The sequence below is a fragment of the Gobius niger genome, assembly GCF_951799975.1.
Source record: "Gobius niger genome assembly, chromosome: 16".
Classification (NCBI taxonomy): Eukaryota; Metazoa; Chordata; class Actinopteri; order Gobiiformes; family Gobiidae; genus Gobius; species Gobius niger.
In genome coordinates, this window is record NC_136867.1 from 18,375,451 (window position 1) to 18,391,984 (window position 16,534).

General features: G+C 40.5%; 1 protein-coding gene across 1 annotated transcript; it reads right to left on the bottom strand.

The window, feature by feature from the left end:
* Positions 1 to 964: 964 nt before the first annotated feature.
* Positions 965 to 16,372, bottom strand: dnaaf9 (dynein axonemal assembly factor 9). Its single transcript, XM_079573262.1, has 37 exons — positions 16,201 to 16,372; positions 15,357 to 15,433; positions 15,145 to 15,270; positions 14,940 to 15,064; positions 14,770 to 14,866; positions 14,541 to 14,647; positions 14,383 to 14,460; positions 14,201 to 14,302; positions 13,999 to 14,054; positions 13,786 to 13,921; positions 13,508 to 13,589; positions 13,325 to 13,361; positions 13,168 to 13,252; positions 13,012 to 13,088; positions 12,879 to 12,923; positions 12,750 to 12,795; positions 12,432 to 12,543; positions 12,122 to 12,192; positions 11,997 to 12,044; positions 11,811 to 11,901; positions 11,647 to 11,750; positions 11,417 to 11,560; positions 10,830 to 10,915; positions 10,608 to 10,709; positions 10,160 to 10,277; positions 9,984 to 10,072; positions 8,205 to 8,339; positions 7,597 to 7,722; positions 5,698 to 5,735; positions 5,386 to 5,521; positions 4,773 to 4,859; positions 3,867 to 3,973; positions 3,564 to 3,638; positions 2,964 to 3,154; positions 2,709 to 2,774; positions 2,523 to 2,616; positions 965 to 2,387 (listed from the first exon to the last, which is right to left on the bottom strand). The coding sequence occupies exons 1-37, from the start codon at positions 16,254 to 16,256 to the stop codon at positions 2,281 to 2,283; spliced, it is 3,459 nt and encodes a 1,152-aa protein (XP_079429388.1). The 5' UTR covers positions 16,257 to 16,372; the 3' UTR covers positions 965 to 2,280.
* Positions 16,373 to 16,534: the final 162 nt, after the last annotated feature.

A 16,534-nucleotide genomic window follows, 5' to 3' on the forward strand; every position in this document is an offset into this window, starting at 1 on the left:
TGATGCCCTGACCTGAGTCTAGACATCGTAATTTTCTTTAAAATCTCACTCAATAGAGAGATTTTTTTTACTTCACGAGTCAGCAGCCATAATCTTAAGCCTTATTCGTGTACATCTTGGAAGTAGTTGTGTATTTCATAGGATACACTACAGTATATAGTACGTGTTAACGTCATCTTACATAACCCTGTGTACACTTTAAGGACTTCAATTTTGGTCAATGAGGCTGATAGCTGAGACACCCTCAGCTGGATAGAAAGCCACACACAGCATCCATGGCTGCTATACTTATAATCTGAATAGTATAACATACATTTTAAGTATATCTCTCAATTGTTTGTGATACGAGTGTCAGTCTTTTGTGCAAAATCGCAACTTGTTTAAAATGGCTTTAATATTTATAGGATCTGTCATTGAAGCCAAACTCCAAGCTGTGAAAGACTGGGAATCTAGCAGCTCATTTGTCTGTTTGTCCTTAGAGATCTATTCCAGGGTACAGTAAGGAGAGGAGTATATAAACAACATACAATTGCACTTGAAAAGATACTTAAAAATAAAAATAAAATGATGAAAATGAGCTTTGGGGGTCACTGGTATCAGTTGAGTGGAACCCTCTGTAGCTGGACACGTGAGACCTGCCACAATTCAACATTTTACACCTACATGCTAATCTTTTTTTCTGTAGAAGACAGTGAGACATGTGGCTATGGCTTAACGTGACATGTCTATTGGGTGATATGAGGCCAGCAGTAACTGTTTATCTGCCAACAGACAGAAAAGTATTCATTATTCTCTCTTTATGGGCTGTTGACAGATGAGCATTACACAGTCCTCACTGGGAAGGTCACATAGACACACAGAGGCGAAGTTGAAACACACTACAGGTGGACATAGAACCAGCCTCTCTCTGGTTCTTGGCTTCTACATAAACTTTTCATAAATGTTCAGCCGCTCTTCTGACAATTCTTGTGCTGTGTTTTACCCTAAACCTTACTGTAGTATCTGCGAGAGGAACAACAGCAAAATTCAGCATCTTCTCCACAGCACACACACAGGCTCTGTTTAACCTTGCACCAGTTGCTACGCTGCAGTCCAACTTTATACACGCTCCAAACCCACAAAAACTCATCCAGATTTAATTCAACCTTGGGCCAAACCAGAACAAGAAACATCACAAATACGAACAAATTTGAAGTAAATAATTGACAGACTGAAACTAAATGCAATAAATCAATGTAGCGATTTAAAAGCCTTGTTAAAGTGATGTTGTTTTTTTTATAGACTGAATATTTGGCCAGTTGCTAACATCTCTTTTGTGAAGGCCCTAAGTGATGTAACCCGTGTCTCGGCGGACGCAGCTGCTCTGACAGCGACACTTTTGCTTCGGGGAGTCGCGCCTGCTTTATTGCACTTTCATTAGATTCACTTTAGAGGCCTTAAAATAAAGACTGGGCGGGACGGCTCATAGCGACGTGATTAATGGCACTGTTCGTCAGTTGTCATCCAGAAGCAGCAGCAGCAGCAGCCAGTCCGGTGTTTATACCGCGCTCGAAGGCCCGAGCGCTGCCTCCGCCGTGGCACGCAGACGAGCTAACAGGTGGGCCCCGGATTGGGTGACAACAGAGGAGGAGTGCTTCTTGAGAAAACCCATGAGGGAGTCCACGAGTATCACACGGTCATCCACGCCAGGACCAAAATAGAGGCTTTAATTTGCCAACTGCGATAAACAGAAAGCAGCGAGTACGTGCTTGGAAATTCCCCTCAATTGTGCAACATTTGAATCCTAAAATAAATAAGCTAGATTTGCTTTATTAAATATACTTGAGTAACATCATACCCTACTTTAGATTATTTTTTTTTATTACCAACATCTGCTTGTTACCTAAGCCCCGGTGTAACCATTGAGCTATGGACTTCATTTCATTAAAGTTGTCTCCACTATTACGCCTCTCATAAATTGTCTGTACCTACAAGAACTACATCGATTCCCCTCTTCAAGTCGACAAATGCAATCTCAATCTGTCAGCTGCCTCTTGAAGGGTGATGTAATTGAAACTAAGCGCTGTTTAACTTTTTTTGCGGCACCGAGAGGGAAACACAAAGTGACACAGTTGATAATAATGGATCGAGCCGCCACAGCTGCCAATGCACACAGAACATTTGGGGTGGGGGGGGGGGGAGTAGAAAATACCAGCCCCATGCCCTCCCGCCATTGCCTTGTACCCCCCTCCCCTGAGTAATGCTGGTTGAAGACATTGAGATGATGCACATACAGTTCATTCAGGGGTCGAACAGGTCGGGCTGTCTGTGTAAATCCAGCTCCGTGTTGAAACGCTCAATCTCCTTGTTGACTTCAGCGATGTACTCATCAATGAACAGGTCGATGTCTGGAGAAACACTGATGTAAGAGAAATAAATGTATACTATGACACGAATATTGAATTTTAAGGGTTATGCTAACTCAGATCAAGTGTTAAGTGACTCCTGGCGACCATTTTGAGGTACTAAAAAGCAAAGGATACTTGGATGTAAGCTTCTTTTCTCGCCAAAGAAGCTCACATATTGGTAACCATTATAGAAGAAGCCTGGTGGTAATGGATCCAAGTGCCTTACCTCCTGCTCAAACAAACAAGAATACTTAATATAATATATATCTACATGAAAAATTAGTGGGTAGATAGATTGCAAGGGTCGGTGAAAATACTCACATGTATCTGATTGATTTCTTGTGGAGTAATGTGGACTTTTGCCTTCTTGGTCTTCTTCACGGGACTCTGTGGAGCAAATATATATTTAAGATAAACACAGTAACAGTTCACAATCATTTTGTTATCGTCCAACAACATTTGTACTCAATAAATTTGCTGAACCTGTTGCTTGTGTACAGTAATCATGATTCATTCCTCCTTTGTGTAAAATGTTTAGAAACTGACTTAATACAATAGAACTATTTAGACGTCTACCTGCTTGGCGCACAGACGGAGCCAGTCCTTCAGTCCATCTTCAGTGAGATCAACACCATCAAAGACTAGGAAACAGGAAGCCGTCTTCATGGCTTTTGGCTCTGGGGTCAGGAGTTCATGGCTGTCGACGGGAACAATGGTCAGGGATCCGCTCGCTGTGCTGTATGTCACCTCCACGATTTGGTCCGAATCTAAAGCCGCAAAGAAGAAGTAGTTACTCAGAAGGGGTTCACACCTCATGAGACACTTGCTGTAGCAGCTGTAAACGCTGCCAGCAGGCTGTTGGTGGGTGTTTATGTCTTTACATACATATAACCTTTCGGTGACCGAAGTGGCACCAAGAATTTGCATGTGTTAAATGGAAAAAGTGGAGGAACAAAGACAACATGCACAGTGAAAGTTTCCACGACACTAGTGGGCTATGGCTTTCCTAATACAATATTCAGTGAGTCTCTCAGGCTTTTCACAAACTATTTCCGAAAAAAGGAAAAGCAAAAGCAATAAAACTTAGGCTGAAAGAAATCCTGTAGCTGTAATATTCTTCTACTTATAAGTTTCAAAGTCTGTTGATATTAAATAACAGTAAAGTCGGTCCCTTACCAGAAAAATGCACTTTGCCTGAAATATTGTAAACATTTCCGTGGAACGGGCTGGGCTTCAATGATGACTTTAATGCTGCATAAAAATCAAAGAGTAATATTAAAATACATTTATACATACACAGACAGTATATATCAATGCAAGCTTTTACAATCCATCTCAGACTGTGCTGTAGTCGAGTTATCTCCATATTTGGTGGAGTGGCTGCTTATATAACCCTCACCATTGTGTACCAACTTGTATCTGAGGCTTCTGTCACGTGTAAAAGTCAGAAAAGGGGCCAGGCTTTTCGTTCCATCTCACCTTTGCAGCGCGCCACAAATAAAGGCCTCTCCAGGGGCCGAGCGAATGCCACCCGCCGCCGCGAGAGGAGCAGAGGCTCGGCTCCAGTGAAGTACCGGCCTTTGCACCTGGAACACAACACAAAACACAGAGTGACAAAGTTTAATCTTGTTGGAATCTGGAAATTTATCAAGAAAAACACTTATAAATAGTGTTTAAAAGAGGGATCCACTTCTATATGCACAAAGGCACAAACCACTGAGAGCTCATAAAGGAATTGTTTGCTTCTTTATTGACCCCTTGTGGTTGGAGTTGGTATATGTGGTTATTTCTCGTGCTGGTTAAAGTTATGTAAAACTGTCTAGAACAAAATTGTTTCTGTTTCTTGTCCTAATCGGAAACTAAAGATGATGAATGACAAACCTTACCATTATCATAGCTATTATGTATTATAGATATGAGTGCTACAAGACAAAGACAATAGTAAACCCGCTTTAACAAAGATGTCACGTCTTAATAAGGTGGTTTTCCTGTCTAAAAAACCCACAAATTCATATCAATTAAAGCTCACAGGTGAGTAAATTTAGAGCCCCGTGTAGCCAGATACAGTATGTGGGATTTAGCCGAGGTTCATATTAGGCTGAGCACTGAGGCGCAGACCAGCAAAAGGGGAAGAAGGCCCCCCTGTGTGTCCGCGCCTGCTGCTTGTTACTGTGCTTCAGCTGGTGAGAAAGCACAAGCCGTCCCGGTGGGCTTTACAGCAATCAGCCCCCGATACCGCCAGCACCGCCGCCGCCAGGCAATTAAACCGCGGGGAGGAACCGGGGCCGACACACGTGAGGTACCAACACTGCACAGGAATCAGGACCAATCTGCTGCTTGAAGGTTGAGTGGACAGCGCACAGGGGTCACATTGGGAAGCCTTACCAGCCGGGATAAAGGACGTAACGCGCCCTCAGCATCTGGGGTTCATTAAAGCTGCTGTCGGATAATATCACATTCACATCTTCATTCCTATAGGGCAGAGGAGAACATGAATACCTGTAACATGTATTTAAGCTCGGACAGTAAAATAACTATTACTACAAACAACAGAATCCTGGCAACGCTTCCACTGGATTTTAAATATGTGGATTATTTTTAGCTTCCCCCAACAAACAAAGTAACCAATACATGGGTTTCAGATAATGAAAAAGTAGAAGCGATGCCATAGCAATGAACTATTCAACAACAACAACAAAAAGGTCCTCAAAATGGCTTCCACCTTTGAATGAGATCCTTGAATATACAAATGGTGAAAACTTAACCTCCCTATCAGAGGTAATAATGAGAAAAATCCCCCTTCACACCGGCCTGTACATCACACTTATGCAAAGAATATACTCTGAAAGGATTTCACAAGGCTTCGACTGGACGGATTTAGACACTCGCCGGTGGGAAAAAAAAGGGTAGTTGTAGCCTGTAGTGCATATTTTGTGGAATGATAAAAGGCGGTAAAGTGACTGTTTGTGGCATTGATCATAATTCAGTGGGCGCCTACCTGGTGACAGCTCCTTTCTCTGCCAGGATGAAGGCGGCGGTGGGGTTGGCAGAGCGTACCAACTGCTGAACATGCTGCATGAGAGGATGCTTCTGCTCTGCTGTCAGACCGGTGAACACCACTGTACTCACAATACCTGACATACGCAGCAAGGAGCAGCGAAAAGAATAGGAAAAAAAAAAGAAAAAAAAATCACCCTCTTCTAAAAGTCTTGAAAAATATAGGCCTATTTTATATAATAATATAGCTGTAGCTGTAGCACGTATAGTGCAGCACTGAAGTTCATTTAGATTTCAGAGAGACAGGGCGTACCTTGGCTGCACTGCTCCAACAGTTTGGGGAAGGCAAATCTAAAGAGAAAACAGACACAAGACAAAGATTTTACACTAAACATCATTGTACATAAAATGCCACGCTGGGTCCTTTATTGTTGCTATATATATATATGTATATATATATTAAAAAATTAAAAAATTCAAATAAAGTATAGAACAAATAGAATGCTACCTGTATTTCATCTTCAGTAATGTTAAATTTGGCAAGCGATATCTTTCTCATATGACATCATTACTATAGCCGTAAGTGACTAATAAAAAGCATGTTATAACTAAGTTTCTTGGGTATTAGGAAAAGCACTATTTATCCAGAGATATTTTTAAATCGATCAGCAGTTGGCCACTGAACAACCATTCGGAGTTGAGGCTTCACGTTATCAAAGCCGCACCAGCATCGAGCAGCTTTTAGGAAGCCTGCATGCGGGGATCTAGCTCTTTGAAAGGCATTTATCTTTGTGTCCTGATGTAATGAACTGTCCACATCCATCACAAAGAATGGCTCATGACTGACTGATGAGCTTCAATGAGGAGGCAGAGTAGGTTGCTCATGTGGATCAGGGAGATTAGCTGGCTATGCAGTTGGGGTGACAGGCGGGTCAGGTCTAAGCTGGGCTAACCACACCCAATTAGCGCTACACTGGGGTCCAGGGACGTCCATGGCGTGGCCCCTAGCAACAGCAAGTGGCAGGGGGCTTGTTGAAGATGTCTCGAATGGAAAAGTCAATACTAACCGCATAGCTGACTAACGCTCTTATTACACATTTTTCCACTGCAGAGTTGAGCAGAGCTGTCAGTCTTAAGGATCATCGTAACAGGTTTCATCTAATCCTCCAAAACATGGAACGCCAGACACTCCATATATTACATAATGTCTTCACTGAGGGCAAAGGAATCCACAGCGAAAAAACTATCCAAAAAACAGAAACATTTTCAACCATCCCTTGGTTTCAGTGAAATTGCTGACCTTGATTCCCACAGTGCAGTGAAAAACACTATTAGTCAGAGTGGTATGTCGTATTGTGTGGAGCAAAAGAGTCAGTCTGTGACAGTGAGAAGCTCAGTAAGCTACAGCCAAAGCCCATAACAAAAGTGGAGTCAGATTAAATGTAGACCTGATCCCTCTGCCTTGAGTTTTAATAACCAAAAGTGTCACGTAACCTCCTGGAAACCTTGAGTGCTTTCGCAATTTATCAACATCCTGTCCTGTCTGTCATCGCAGTGTTTGCTTGGGTCACTATAACAAACAAAAATGCAAATGCATTTTTTTCCCCCTTTTTCTTTTTGTTAAAAACACAAACATACAGAAAATAATATCACTGCAATCAGACAAAGTCAGGCTTCACAGCTGGTATGTATTATGTAACCAAAATTCATCTAATACAGTTCTACAGTGAAAATCTTCTAAGCGGGTCCATCCACTCATTAATAGTAGGATTACTTATTACTATACTTTTTTTTCTGGCAGCTAAAAGCAGTACTCTCATCAAATGAGTCAGCTTTCAAGATATATATACTGTACGTATAACCATCGGTAGCTTTGTTTTCAAGTTCAACGGTTCTACGTGACAAAGACTTTAATATGGGTTAAGTGTTTCACGTTCTATCATTGTAATATAATGTCCATTCAAAAAGTTTAAATTACAGTTGACAGGGGCAGAGTTTCCTTTATAAAAGCGACAGATCTATGGGCTTGTTCAGAAGTGAAATTAAAAAGCCTTCTTCAGATTGGATCAGGAGTGGCCAGTGTTAATCCAGGTGTGAACTCTCTCCGTGCAGAAATCCATTACTTACGACACAATGGGAAGCTGGAGCTGTTGTGAGTGGGTCTTTGTGCCGACCGAATGGGAAGAACCAAAGCAGATGTTCATTAAGTTACCTGTGCTCCATGTACGAGGCGAGGGGGTCGATGCAGGCGGTGACAGCGCCAATGGTGAAATGTGCCTGAACGGCTGGATCGGGGTGGAAGAGAAGGGCCTGTACCACATCCAAAACGTCTGTGTGTCTGTGAATTAAAGCATTCATTTTTTTATAATGAATAAATAAAGTCTTGGAAATAATCCCAACTTAAATGTCTGTCTAATGATATTGTGACAATTTCTCATATTGTATTAACTTGCTAAATTGTACTTTATGTTTAAAATAATCCATTAGCACAACACACATTTATACATTTTCATTAGGCAGAATTCACAATGCATAAAAACCCACTGAAATAAAATCTAAAATGGTCCTTTATGTGCGTTCTTACTGGCTGCACATCTAATCATTTGCATTCAAAAGAAGCCCCTCCGAGCTCAACCAACCGTTTAACTATCAAAAAATCAAGATGGACAAGATTTATTAGCTTTAGCAGATTGATAATTCTTTTTTTATGCTCTACAGTAGACTTCTCCACTCAGCCCACTGTTTTGTTTGTTGCTAAAGTGGTGTAATGTTCGTGTTTTGTTTGTGCTCAGCGTGAAGCGGGTCCCGAGGCGTCCCTACCCAGGTGAGAGCAGCAGCAGACGGGCTTTGCCTCTCAGGCCTCTGTGGCTCTCCAGGAAACCAGACAAGAACTGCTGGAGGTGAGAGGCTGAGAAACTGTCGCAGCTGTCAGAACCAGGCTCATATACCACCCACCTAAAGGGGCACCACAGAGCGCGTTACATTGCGAGTGTCAGTATTAATAAGTTAACAGTGATTCAACAACATTTAGAACATAAAACACGTCTGCCGAGTACTTTGCAACATCTTTTTAAGACTTTTAGTGTAAATGGGTGAAAATGTAAAACAATTATCACCCGCAATCTAATTGTGTGATTATTCAAGATTCACAAGAAAACTATTATTGTATTTAAAAGCAAAAACATCTTTCAGACCATTTACAAACAATTAAAGTATGTATGTATATGTATGTACAGGTGTGCTCAAAAGTGTACATACCCTGGCTGATTCTTTGGCCATTTTTCAGAGAATATGAATAACACAAAAAGTGTTTCTTCACTCAAAGTTAGTGGTTGTGCGAAGCCATTTATGTCAAACTATGAGTTTACTCTTTTTAAATGATGATAAAAAAAAGAAAATACCAAATGACCCTGATCAAAAGTTTACATACCCCAGTTCCTAATACTGTGCACTACCCCCTTTAACATCAATGACAGCTTGGATTATTTTGTGTCCAAGTGCGTCCCATATGCAGCTTCCAGGCTGATGAGTGACACTTTTCCTCCACTTTCTTTAATAACATGCTTATTAAATGCTTTCATGCATTCATCCTGAAATAAATTTTGACCAAGTTCCCTGTAGCTCACACATCCCCCAAACATCAGTGATCCACCTCTGTGTTTCACTGTAGGAATGGTGCAGCATTCATCACAGGCTTTGTTGACTCCTCCAAATGCAGCGTTTATGGTTATGGCCAAAAAGTCCAATTTTGGTTTCATCATTCCAAATGACATTGTTTCAGATATGTTGAGGCTTATCTCTGTGCTGTTTGGTGTATTGTAAGCGGACACCGGTACTTTGAGGCATTTGTGAAGTAATGGCTTTCTTTTGGCGACTCAACCATGCAACCCATTTTTCATCAAGTGCCTCCTTATTGTGCATTTTGAAACACCTACACAATTTTTTTTATCAGGGAGTCCTGTATTTAAGCTAATTATTTGTTTTTCTTTGCATCCTGGACAATTTTCCTGGCAGTTGTTGCTGACATTTTTGTTGGCTGTAGCAAATGTCTTGAAATAGGCCTCTGTCTCTTTAAGAACCTCTGACCCTTTCCGACACGCCCCCTCCACACCCTGTCTGTGGCATCAGTGGGGAGGGGGTTCTGCTGAGGAGCAGTGGTTGGTTACTCGGCTGGTGACGAAAGCTCGGAGGCGTCTCCAGGAGGTGGGGGCGTTCCTAGGAGGACTCAGGCAAACTTATCCCTAAAATGGCTGCCATCATTTTACAGATTACTCAAAAATACGTGAATGTGCCAAGGCAACACTTCAGGCATGTTTTTAATGAGGGAATGACACAATAACATGATGTAAAGCTTGAAAAAGTCCATTTTGCATAATACCCCCCCTTTAATATATCATATATCATTATTATTAAAAAAAAATGTGGACAGCACTGAAGGGTGTGAAATGGGTGTATAGTGGTGAGAGACATTCAGGAAACTGTTAGAGCCGGGGTCTGAACTCAAGATGCTGTGGCACAGCACATTGCCCTGCATGAGAGCTGCAGCTTTAACCCCTGGGCTATGTGCACACATCGATACTTTTATGTAATATCGCTCACCTTCCATGTTCTTTGCTGAAATTCACCAGAAATTCCCTCAGTCTCTCTTTATGGCTCCCGGGCAGTCCAGTGATGATGGTAGTGACAACCTTTAACACACAGAGAGAAGCCCACATCAGATCTGTAAAGCTTCACAGTGACTCCACGGATAATAAAAAGAAAAGGCCGTCCTCTACCTTGTCTCCTTGGCTCTTGACTGGTTTCCTCAGCTCAGTGGAGGGGAAGAGTGCCCCCAGGTGATCATTCAAAATGGGCTCATGACTAATGCTACTTAAGGCAAAGTGCTGGAGAAACCTGGGAGAGCAGGATATGGGAATTAGCATAGAGAAGAGGATTCCTGTTTTCTACAGGAAGCTATTTGGCATGGCTATATAAAAAGTGCATTCGATTACTAAAACAGATCATGGCATAGCCTCCATGTTAAACTAACGGAAGAACAAATACAAGCAGGATTAAGCTCAATCTCCCTTGTTAAGTCTTATGTAACAAAAACATCACAGTTCAACACAGGCCAACCAAAATGTAAAAATACACATGTAATTTGTTGTAGAAATGCATACAACTAAATGAGGCTCAGCATCATGTTTTATAAGTGGATGCATTGAGAGACGTGATTGAACTGACATGTCCAGCTCTGGCAGCTGAGAGTAGGAGGTCTTCATGTTTCCTCTGCGTTTGGCCACCGGAGGCTCCTGGCTGTCGTGCAACCTCTGGAGTCTGCAGTGCCTAAAGACGCATGTTTAAATGACTTCACATCAACCATAGCATACTAACAGATAAAAGGACATTGATACAATTTTACTGCTATGGGATTTTTTTTAATGTACTGCAAATAGATATACTCACATGTTTGTTTGGTTCCAGCTCAGTTGTTCTTGGTCCACAATCTGCAAAGTCAGCCCAGAATCTGAGCTTTGCCAGACAGATAAAACCTACAACAGAAAGATATGTTATTGAATGTACAATAATATAGAGCTAAATAAAGAAAAAAAAACTCTTTTGCTAGAAGCATCAATCCATCAATACCTTTACCTAGCTATACACCCAGTAAACCCAAATATTCCCACAAAACCTGAATGAAAACTTCTCCCAAATCAATATTCAAATAACAGAACAGAACACTACAATGTGCCACTGCCAGAAACTCTTCAAAAACATACCTGTACATACATATGGTTTTGTGCTACTTCATTCAACAGGCACCTGATTCTTCATTAATCATATTTTAAGATTCCTTAAATAATAAAATGAATTAATATTTGTAAATCTAATGACCAGACAGTAGCTAGACTGTGGCCTGATCTAGTCCCTGATCTCAGAGAAGGATTAAGCTAAGAGTCATATTTTGCTGCTCACAGATGGTCCTGTGGCCCAGAGGGAAGGGGACCCTCTCGTTAAGTTTTTATTCTGAGGTAGTTCCCAGAATGTCTCACCTTGGAATAAAAGGCTCTGTGACTCTTGGATCGAGGCTGCAGAGCAAACACGAGGCACTGGTCTGAACTGTGCAGGGGAAACGGTAAATGTGGCAGCATGGTTTTATCGTACTCCACAAACAGAGAGGCTAAAGAGCTTGAGTCCTAAGGAAATACAACAACAATAGTGAGAAAAAGTGTAGTTTTTATCTTGATCAAAAATATATTAGTAGTTTACACAGGAAACCTACAGAATCATACAACTTGATTGAACTAATATGATCTCTGGAAATGGTGAAGACTCCATATTGCGAATGAATAAACAAGAGCCCCTCAGAGAAGAAAACAATCTTCCCTACAAGACAAGAAAAGTCTTAGTCGCATGTTCGAACACATTTATATGAAATATTATTACCTTCTTCAGGTGTGGAGAGATTACTGCTTGAGAAAACACAGGCAGCATCTGCAGCCGTTAGAGCAGACCCCAAACATGAGCCTTCTTCTTCCTGTTCAAAATTCACAAAAATGTCTTGATCAACTGCTTTCATTTACATACATCTACATTCTAATATTCCTGTTTTCCTGGCACTCGCACATTTACCTTTGTGAGATTTTGTGCTTCCTCAGATTGTTTGACATCAGCTTCCAGCTATACATAAATGATAAAAGTATATTTTGTAAAATATATGCAATGGACAAAAACAGCCAGATGCAACAAACACATACCGGCCAGCAGGCGTAGCGCGGCACAGAGGTTGTCAGGACAGTGTAGCAGCTATCCGACGACACAGTGCCATCTTGAGGAGGAAAAACAGAATGCTTTGACATGGAGAAGAACAACAATCACATTATTCAGAGATGATGAATGACAAATGTTTCAAAACCTCCAAAACTCGCAGCAAAAATATTTTTAGCATCTGCTCTTTCCAAATAACATATGATGAGATATAAGGATTTATGCGGTTAAGTAAATTAGAGTGGGATACAAAAAAAATGTATTCATCATTGTCCAAAGGTGATCATATCAGGGCGGGACCTTTCTGCTGAATGTTGATGCTGGACTCCAGGAAGGACTCAGAGAAGACAACAGAGCCCAAGTCGCCCCTGTCACGCTGCAGGTCTGGGATGTTATGGACTGTCATAGAGGCCTTCACACACAGTAACAGAGAGACACCAGTGAGTTTACCATAACTGTTGAAAAACACAGTGAACGCTAACGTGGCCTCTTATGACTTATCAAAAAGTGTTGAATAAAATAAATTAACAATTTATTTCTGGTGGAGACATTTTGAATTTTATCTCAAATCACATTGTATATTATTATTATTATTATTAAATTATAAACTCTCATTACCGTTTTCACTAAGTAACGACTGTCATCATCATCCAGTGGTATCACTCTGAAAGAGGCCAATAATTACTTTGAGAAATCTTTATTCATTATGGTGGATGAATTAAATTAGTAAAAGCGTTTATCCTCTACCTTCCTTGGTTATCCACTGCTTGAATACAGAATTCACATTTGGACCTGCAAGAACAGAAAAAAAACATTCAACCGTTCAAACTAAAATACTACAATATTGACACATATTGATTGACTACAATTATTTTATTACCTCAGAGCACTGCGATATTGACCTAAATTCATGGAGTCTAAGGTCAATAAAAATGTATTTTGTGCCACATCTTTAGCCTAAAACAAAACAACATGTTAAAAGTTCACAAACTGGAGAATATGATTTCAGTACATACAATACTGTTAGGATGCTTACCTTTGTCGGACTAGCAGTGGAAGAGTAGCATTTGACTCCTGAAAGCACAGCCTGAACAACTGCTGAATATATCTGTGACAGAACTCTGAAAACAAGATTATTCTCTCAGTACTGGCTTCACAAAGAATGAACAAGTGATCAAACAGAGGCCACTTACAAAACGTCTGAGTGTTTCTGCTGTGTGTTCTCGTATCCTGTGGGAGCAACAAAACTATGAAGTCTCTAACCCCGAGCAGTTGTAGATAAGGAAAGAGAAAACTATCCATAGACTAATATCAAACACACAACAACGGAAACATTCGGGCTACCGGAGGACACAGCATAATGAACAATCACTTACCAAGAAACGGGGTGTGTGTCATCCCAAAGAAGTAAGTTCTTGAGCAGGACAGAGGTCCTTTAGGTGCCACACATTGCAGAACCTATTATAATAGTCTTGTTAAGGGCATTTTATTATGAACGGCAAAAGCAACACCAGATATTCTAAGTGAACTTGATATCACTAGGGTATTACTATTGACTGAATCAAAATGGATCAAAAGCTAAGAATTTGAATGTAGGATCCCTAATCCTTACTTGTGGTGTTATTTTTGAGAATGTTGAGTCTCCTCTGCTTACCATATGTTTGACTGTGGAGGCTTGAGGCCCAGTGTTTCGGACCTGGTGACTCTCTGAGGGAAAGTTGAATGAATAGTTTTCCAAATCCTCAGAGCAACTGTGTCTTCCAAACAGCACAAAAGGCTGTTGATTTTTACTGAAAAGAAAGAAAAAAAATAACGCAAAAGATGTATAAAATGGCCCCTGCTTTGTGCATTACAAATTGTTTATTACCTCTTGTCTGTAATATTACTTGAGAGAAGTCCATGGGAGTAGTATGTCCGAAATGACTGCGAATAAAGAAAAATAAGGAGCAGATTTTTTTTTTTTACATGGTTGAAATAGTGTCAAATAGGTATAGACATCTTGGATATTTATGAAAAATTCTTGTTTTCTACTGGTGTTATGCATCATATAATGTCTGTTCAAAACTGACCTCTCCAGCCTGAGCTTCAGACAGCTCCAGGATGGACAAATGGCTCTCCAGGTCCATGCTGGAGAAAAAACTGCTCCACTGCTTCTCGAAAGTGACCAAGTCCTAAAAGGCAAACATGGCAGGCATAATGGTTATATTATATACGGCTGGGAAGGCAGCAGTGGATGAGACAGATGTGTTACCTCGGAGAGAAAATGTTCAAGAGACACTGGGTCCAGTTTGTTGTACACATGCCATAGTTTCTCACTCATGTCGATAAGCTAAAATACAAACGCACATGCAGCATCATGTTGTAGCAGTCAACGAAAACAGGTGTAAGTAAAGCAAAAAAAACCTGTACCTTGAATTTTAAGGTGAAAAAGCTTCCTCCACCAATGCCCTCCAGAGCAAAGGCTTGAATTAAAGGCCATTTTTCAACCATAAACATATCAAACTTTTGAACATGTCCTAAAACAAAAATATCCCCCCAAATATTATTAATTGTGCAACATTTATGCTACAGTTGTAATCAATAAAAAACAGATTATGACTTTCTTGCAGATTATGTTGTAAAAAAAAAATGCATTTACCTTGGGAGCTGTACGGTACTCCAATATTGTAACAGCCACGCACCATTGTGACAAAACTGGAGATTTTAAATTCCTCTGCAGCTTCCTCATCTTCATACTAGGAAAATAAATTACAAGTTCAGGAGCATGATACCATATTGCCTTCAGTCAGTGTAACACTGGGGACAGACCTCTACTTCTGTCATACAGTAGACGTGCAGGTTCCTCCAGTGGGAGACGTAGGGTAACAGGTAACTGTAGTTCAGGGGATTGCAATACAGATGAACACACTCAGCCTTAATCAGCAGAATCACATCTGAAAGAAAGGATATGTAAAATAAACCAAAGCCAAAGTTGAGGATTATAGGAAAAGAATTGAGAGAACACGCAACATACCATCCAGCATCTCCTCAGGAAAATCTTCACCGGTATGACCAATATTGAGTTGTTTTCTCCCATAAAGTCCATAAAACAGGTATTTGGCAAGTTCAGTGCACCCTTCATTATATCTACTATCAATCCCTATAGCAAACAAAAACAACATCAGCTTTTCTTTTTAGATGTATAGATCTATGGGTATCTTAATATGCTGACAAACCCAAGCATACCAAGAGAGCATAGTATCCCATCTGGAGATGCTGTGCCACCACAGAGCAAAGACTGGATCTGACGCAGGCGACAACAACTAAAGGGAAATACGTTATTTTATTTACAGCATAATAAATTGGCAGCACTTTACCTAATGGTACATCAGGAAACATTGTTAGTATATTAATGGTAAAAAATAATAATAAGGAAACAGGGCTGCAAGTTTCAATGTAATGTCCTACTTATTTACTACTGTGCTCCAAAGTACATTGCAACCTATAACTTGACAGCAGATTAAACATGACAGTTCAATCAAAGTGCTGCTTGGCCTATTCAGGCCTGCATTGACCCAGATTATTTAGGTCACACAGTAAGATAATAAATGTCAATACAGGCACGCATAGAAATCAAGTACAGCTCTGCATTATATGGAAGTAATCAATTTAATCAAGAATCAAGCATCCCTGAGTCTATTTGGGAGGGCTAGGACGAATTATAATATACTGTCTTGTGCTATTTGTAAGTGCGAAGGACATACATGATCCTGGCATTTTTAAGTTGTATTACTATTAGCTTATCTATTATTACAAAAACAGACATGGATTTTTTTACAAGGCATTTGTCGCGGATGAATTTACATTATGACAGACTCAATGTAACGTGTGTTGTGTGCACTTTCACTTTCTGACGACGACCCACTGGTTAATAACGGTGTAATAAGAGTAGAATAAACGACTCCGTCTTTACATTAGTTGTAAGAAGCGTTAGCTGTCAGAAGGTCCAGGAAACAGCGGATACAGCTGTTCGGCTAACGCTAGCACAAGATTAGCTCCAAAGCTTGATGATTGCAGTGTTCGGCATTACCTTACAGCTGGATTGACACCAGGAAACTTTGCATTCATCCTCCTTATACCGGCCATAATGTCACCGCTATAATTTATCAAAATCAAAGTGTAAAAAGACAAATGTTAATTTTCATGGCCGCTAACTGGCAACATCTTCTCCATCACCCTGGAGAATGTCTACAAATAAGGTAGCAACGGGCCAGGCCAACTCAGATTTAGGGGTGTAGCTGCAGTGCTTGGACTGTAACATTAAGACAACACTATCTTGTGAATAAAACAAATATTATAAAACTCTATAGCATTAGTTCAGGATAACCATGGATTTATCTATCAAGGATAAATTCCTGTACCAT

Bases quoted from the DNA above. Each gene is read 5' to 3' on its own strand.
- dnaaf9 (XM_079573262.1), bottom strand. From the start codon at position 16,256: ATGGCCGGTATAAGGAGGATGAATGCAAAGTTTCCTGGTGTCAATCCA. The intron at 14,461-14,540 runs GTACAGGTTTTT...TTTGTATTTTAG, and splicing joins TTTTCACCTTAAAATTCAAG to CTTATCGACATGAGTGAGAA. The intron at 12,924-13,011 runs GTAATAAAATAA...CTGTTCTTGCAG, and splicing joins CAATATCGCAGTGCTCTGAG to GTCCAAATGTGAATTCTGTA.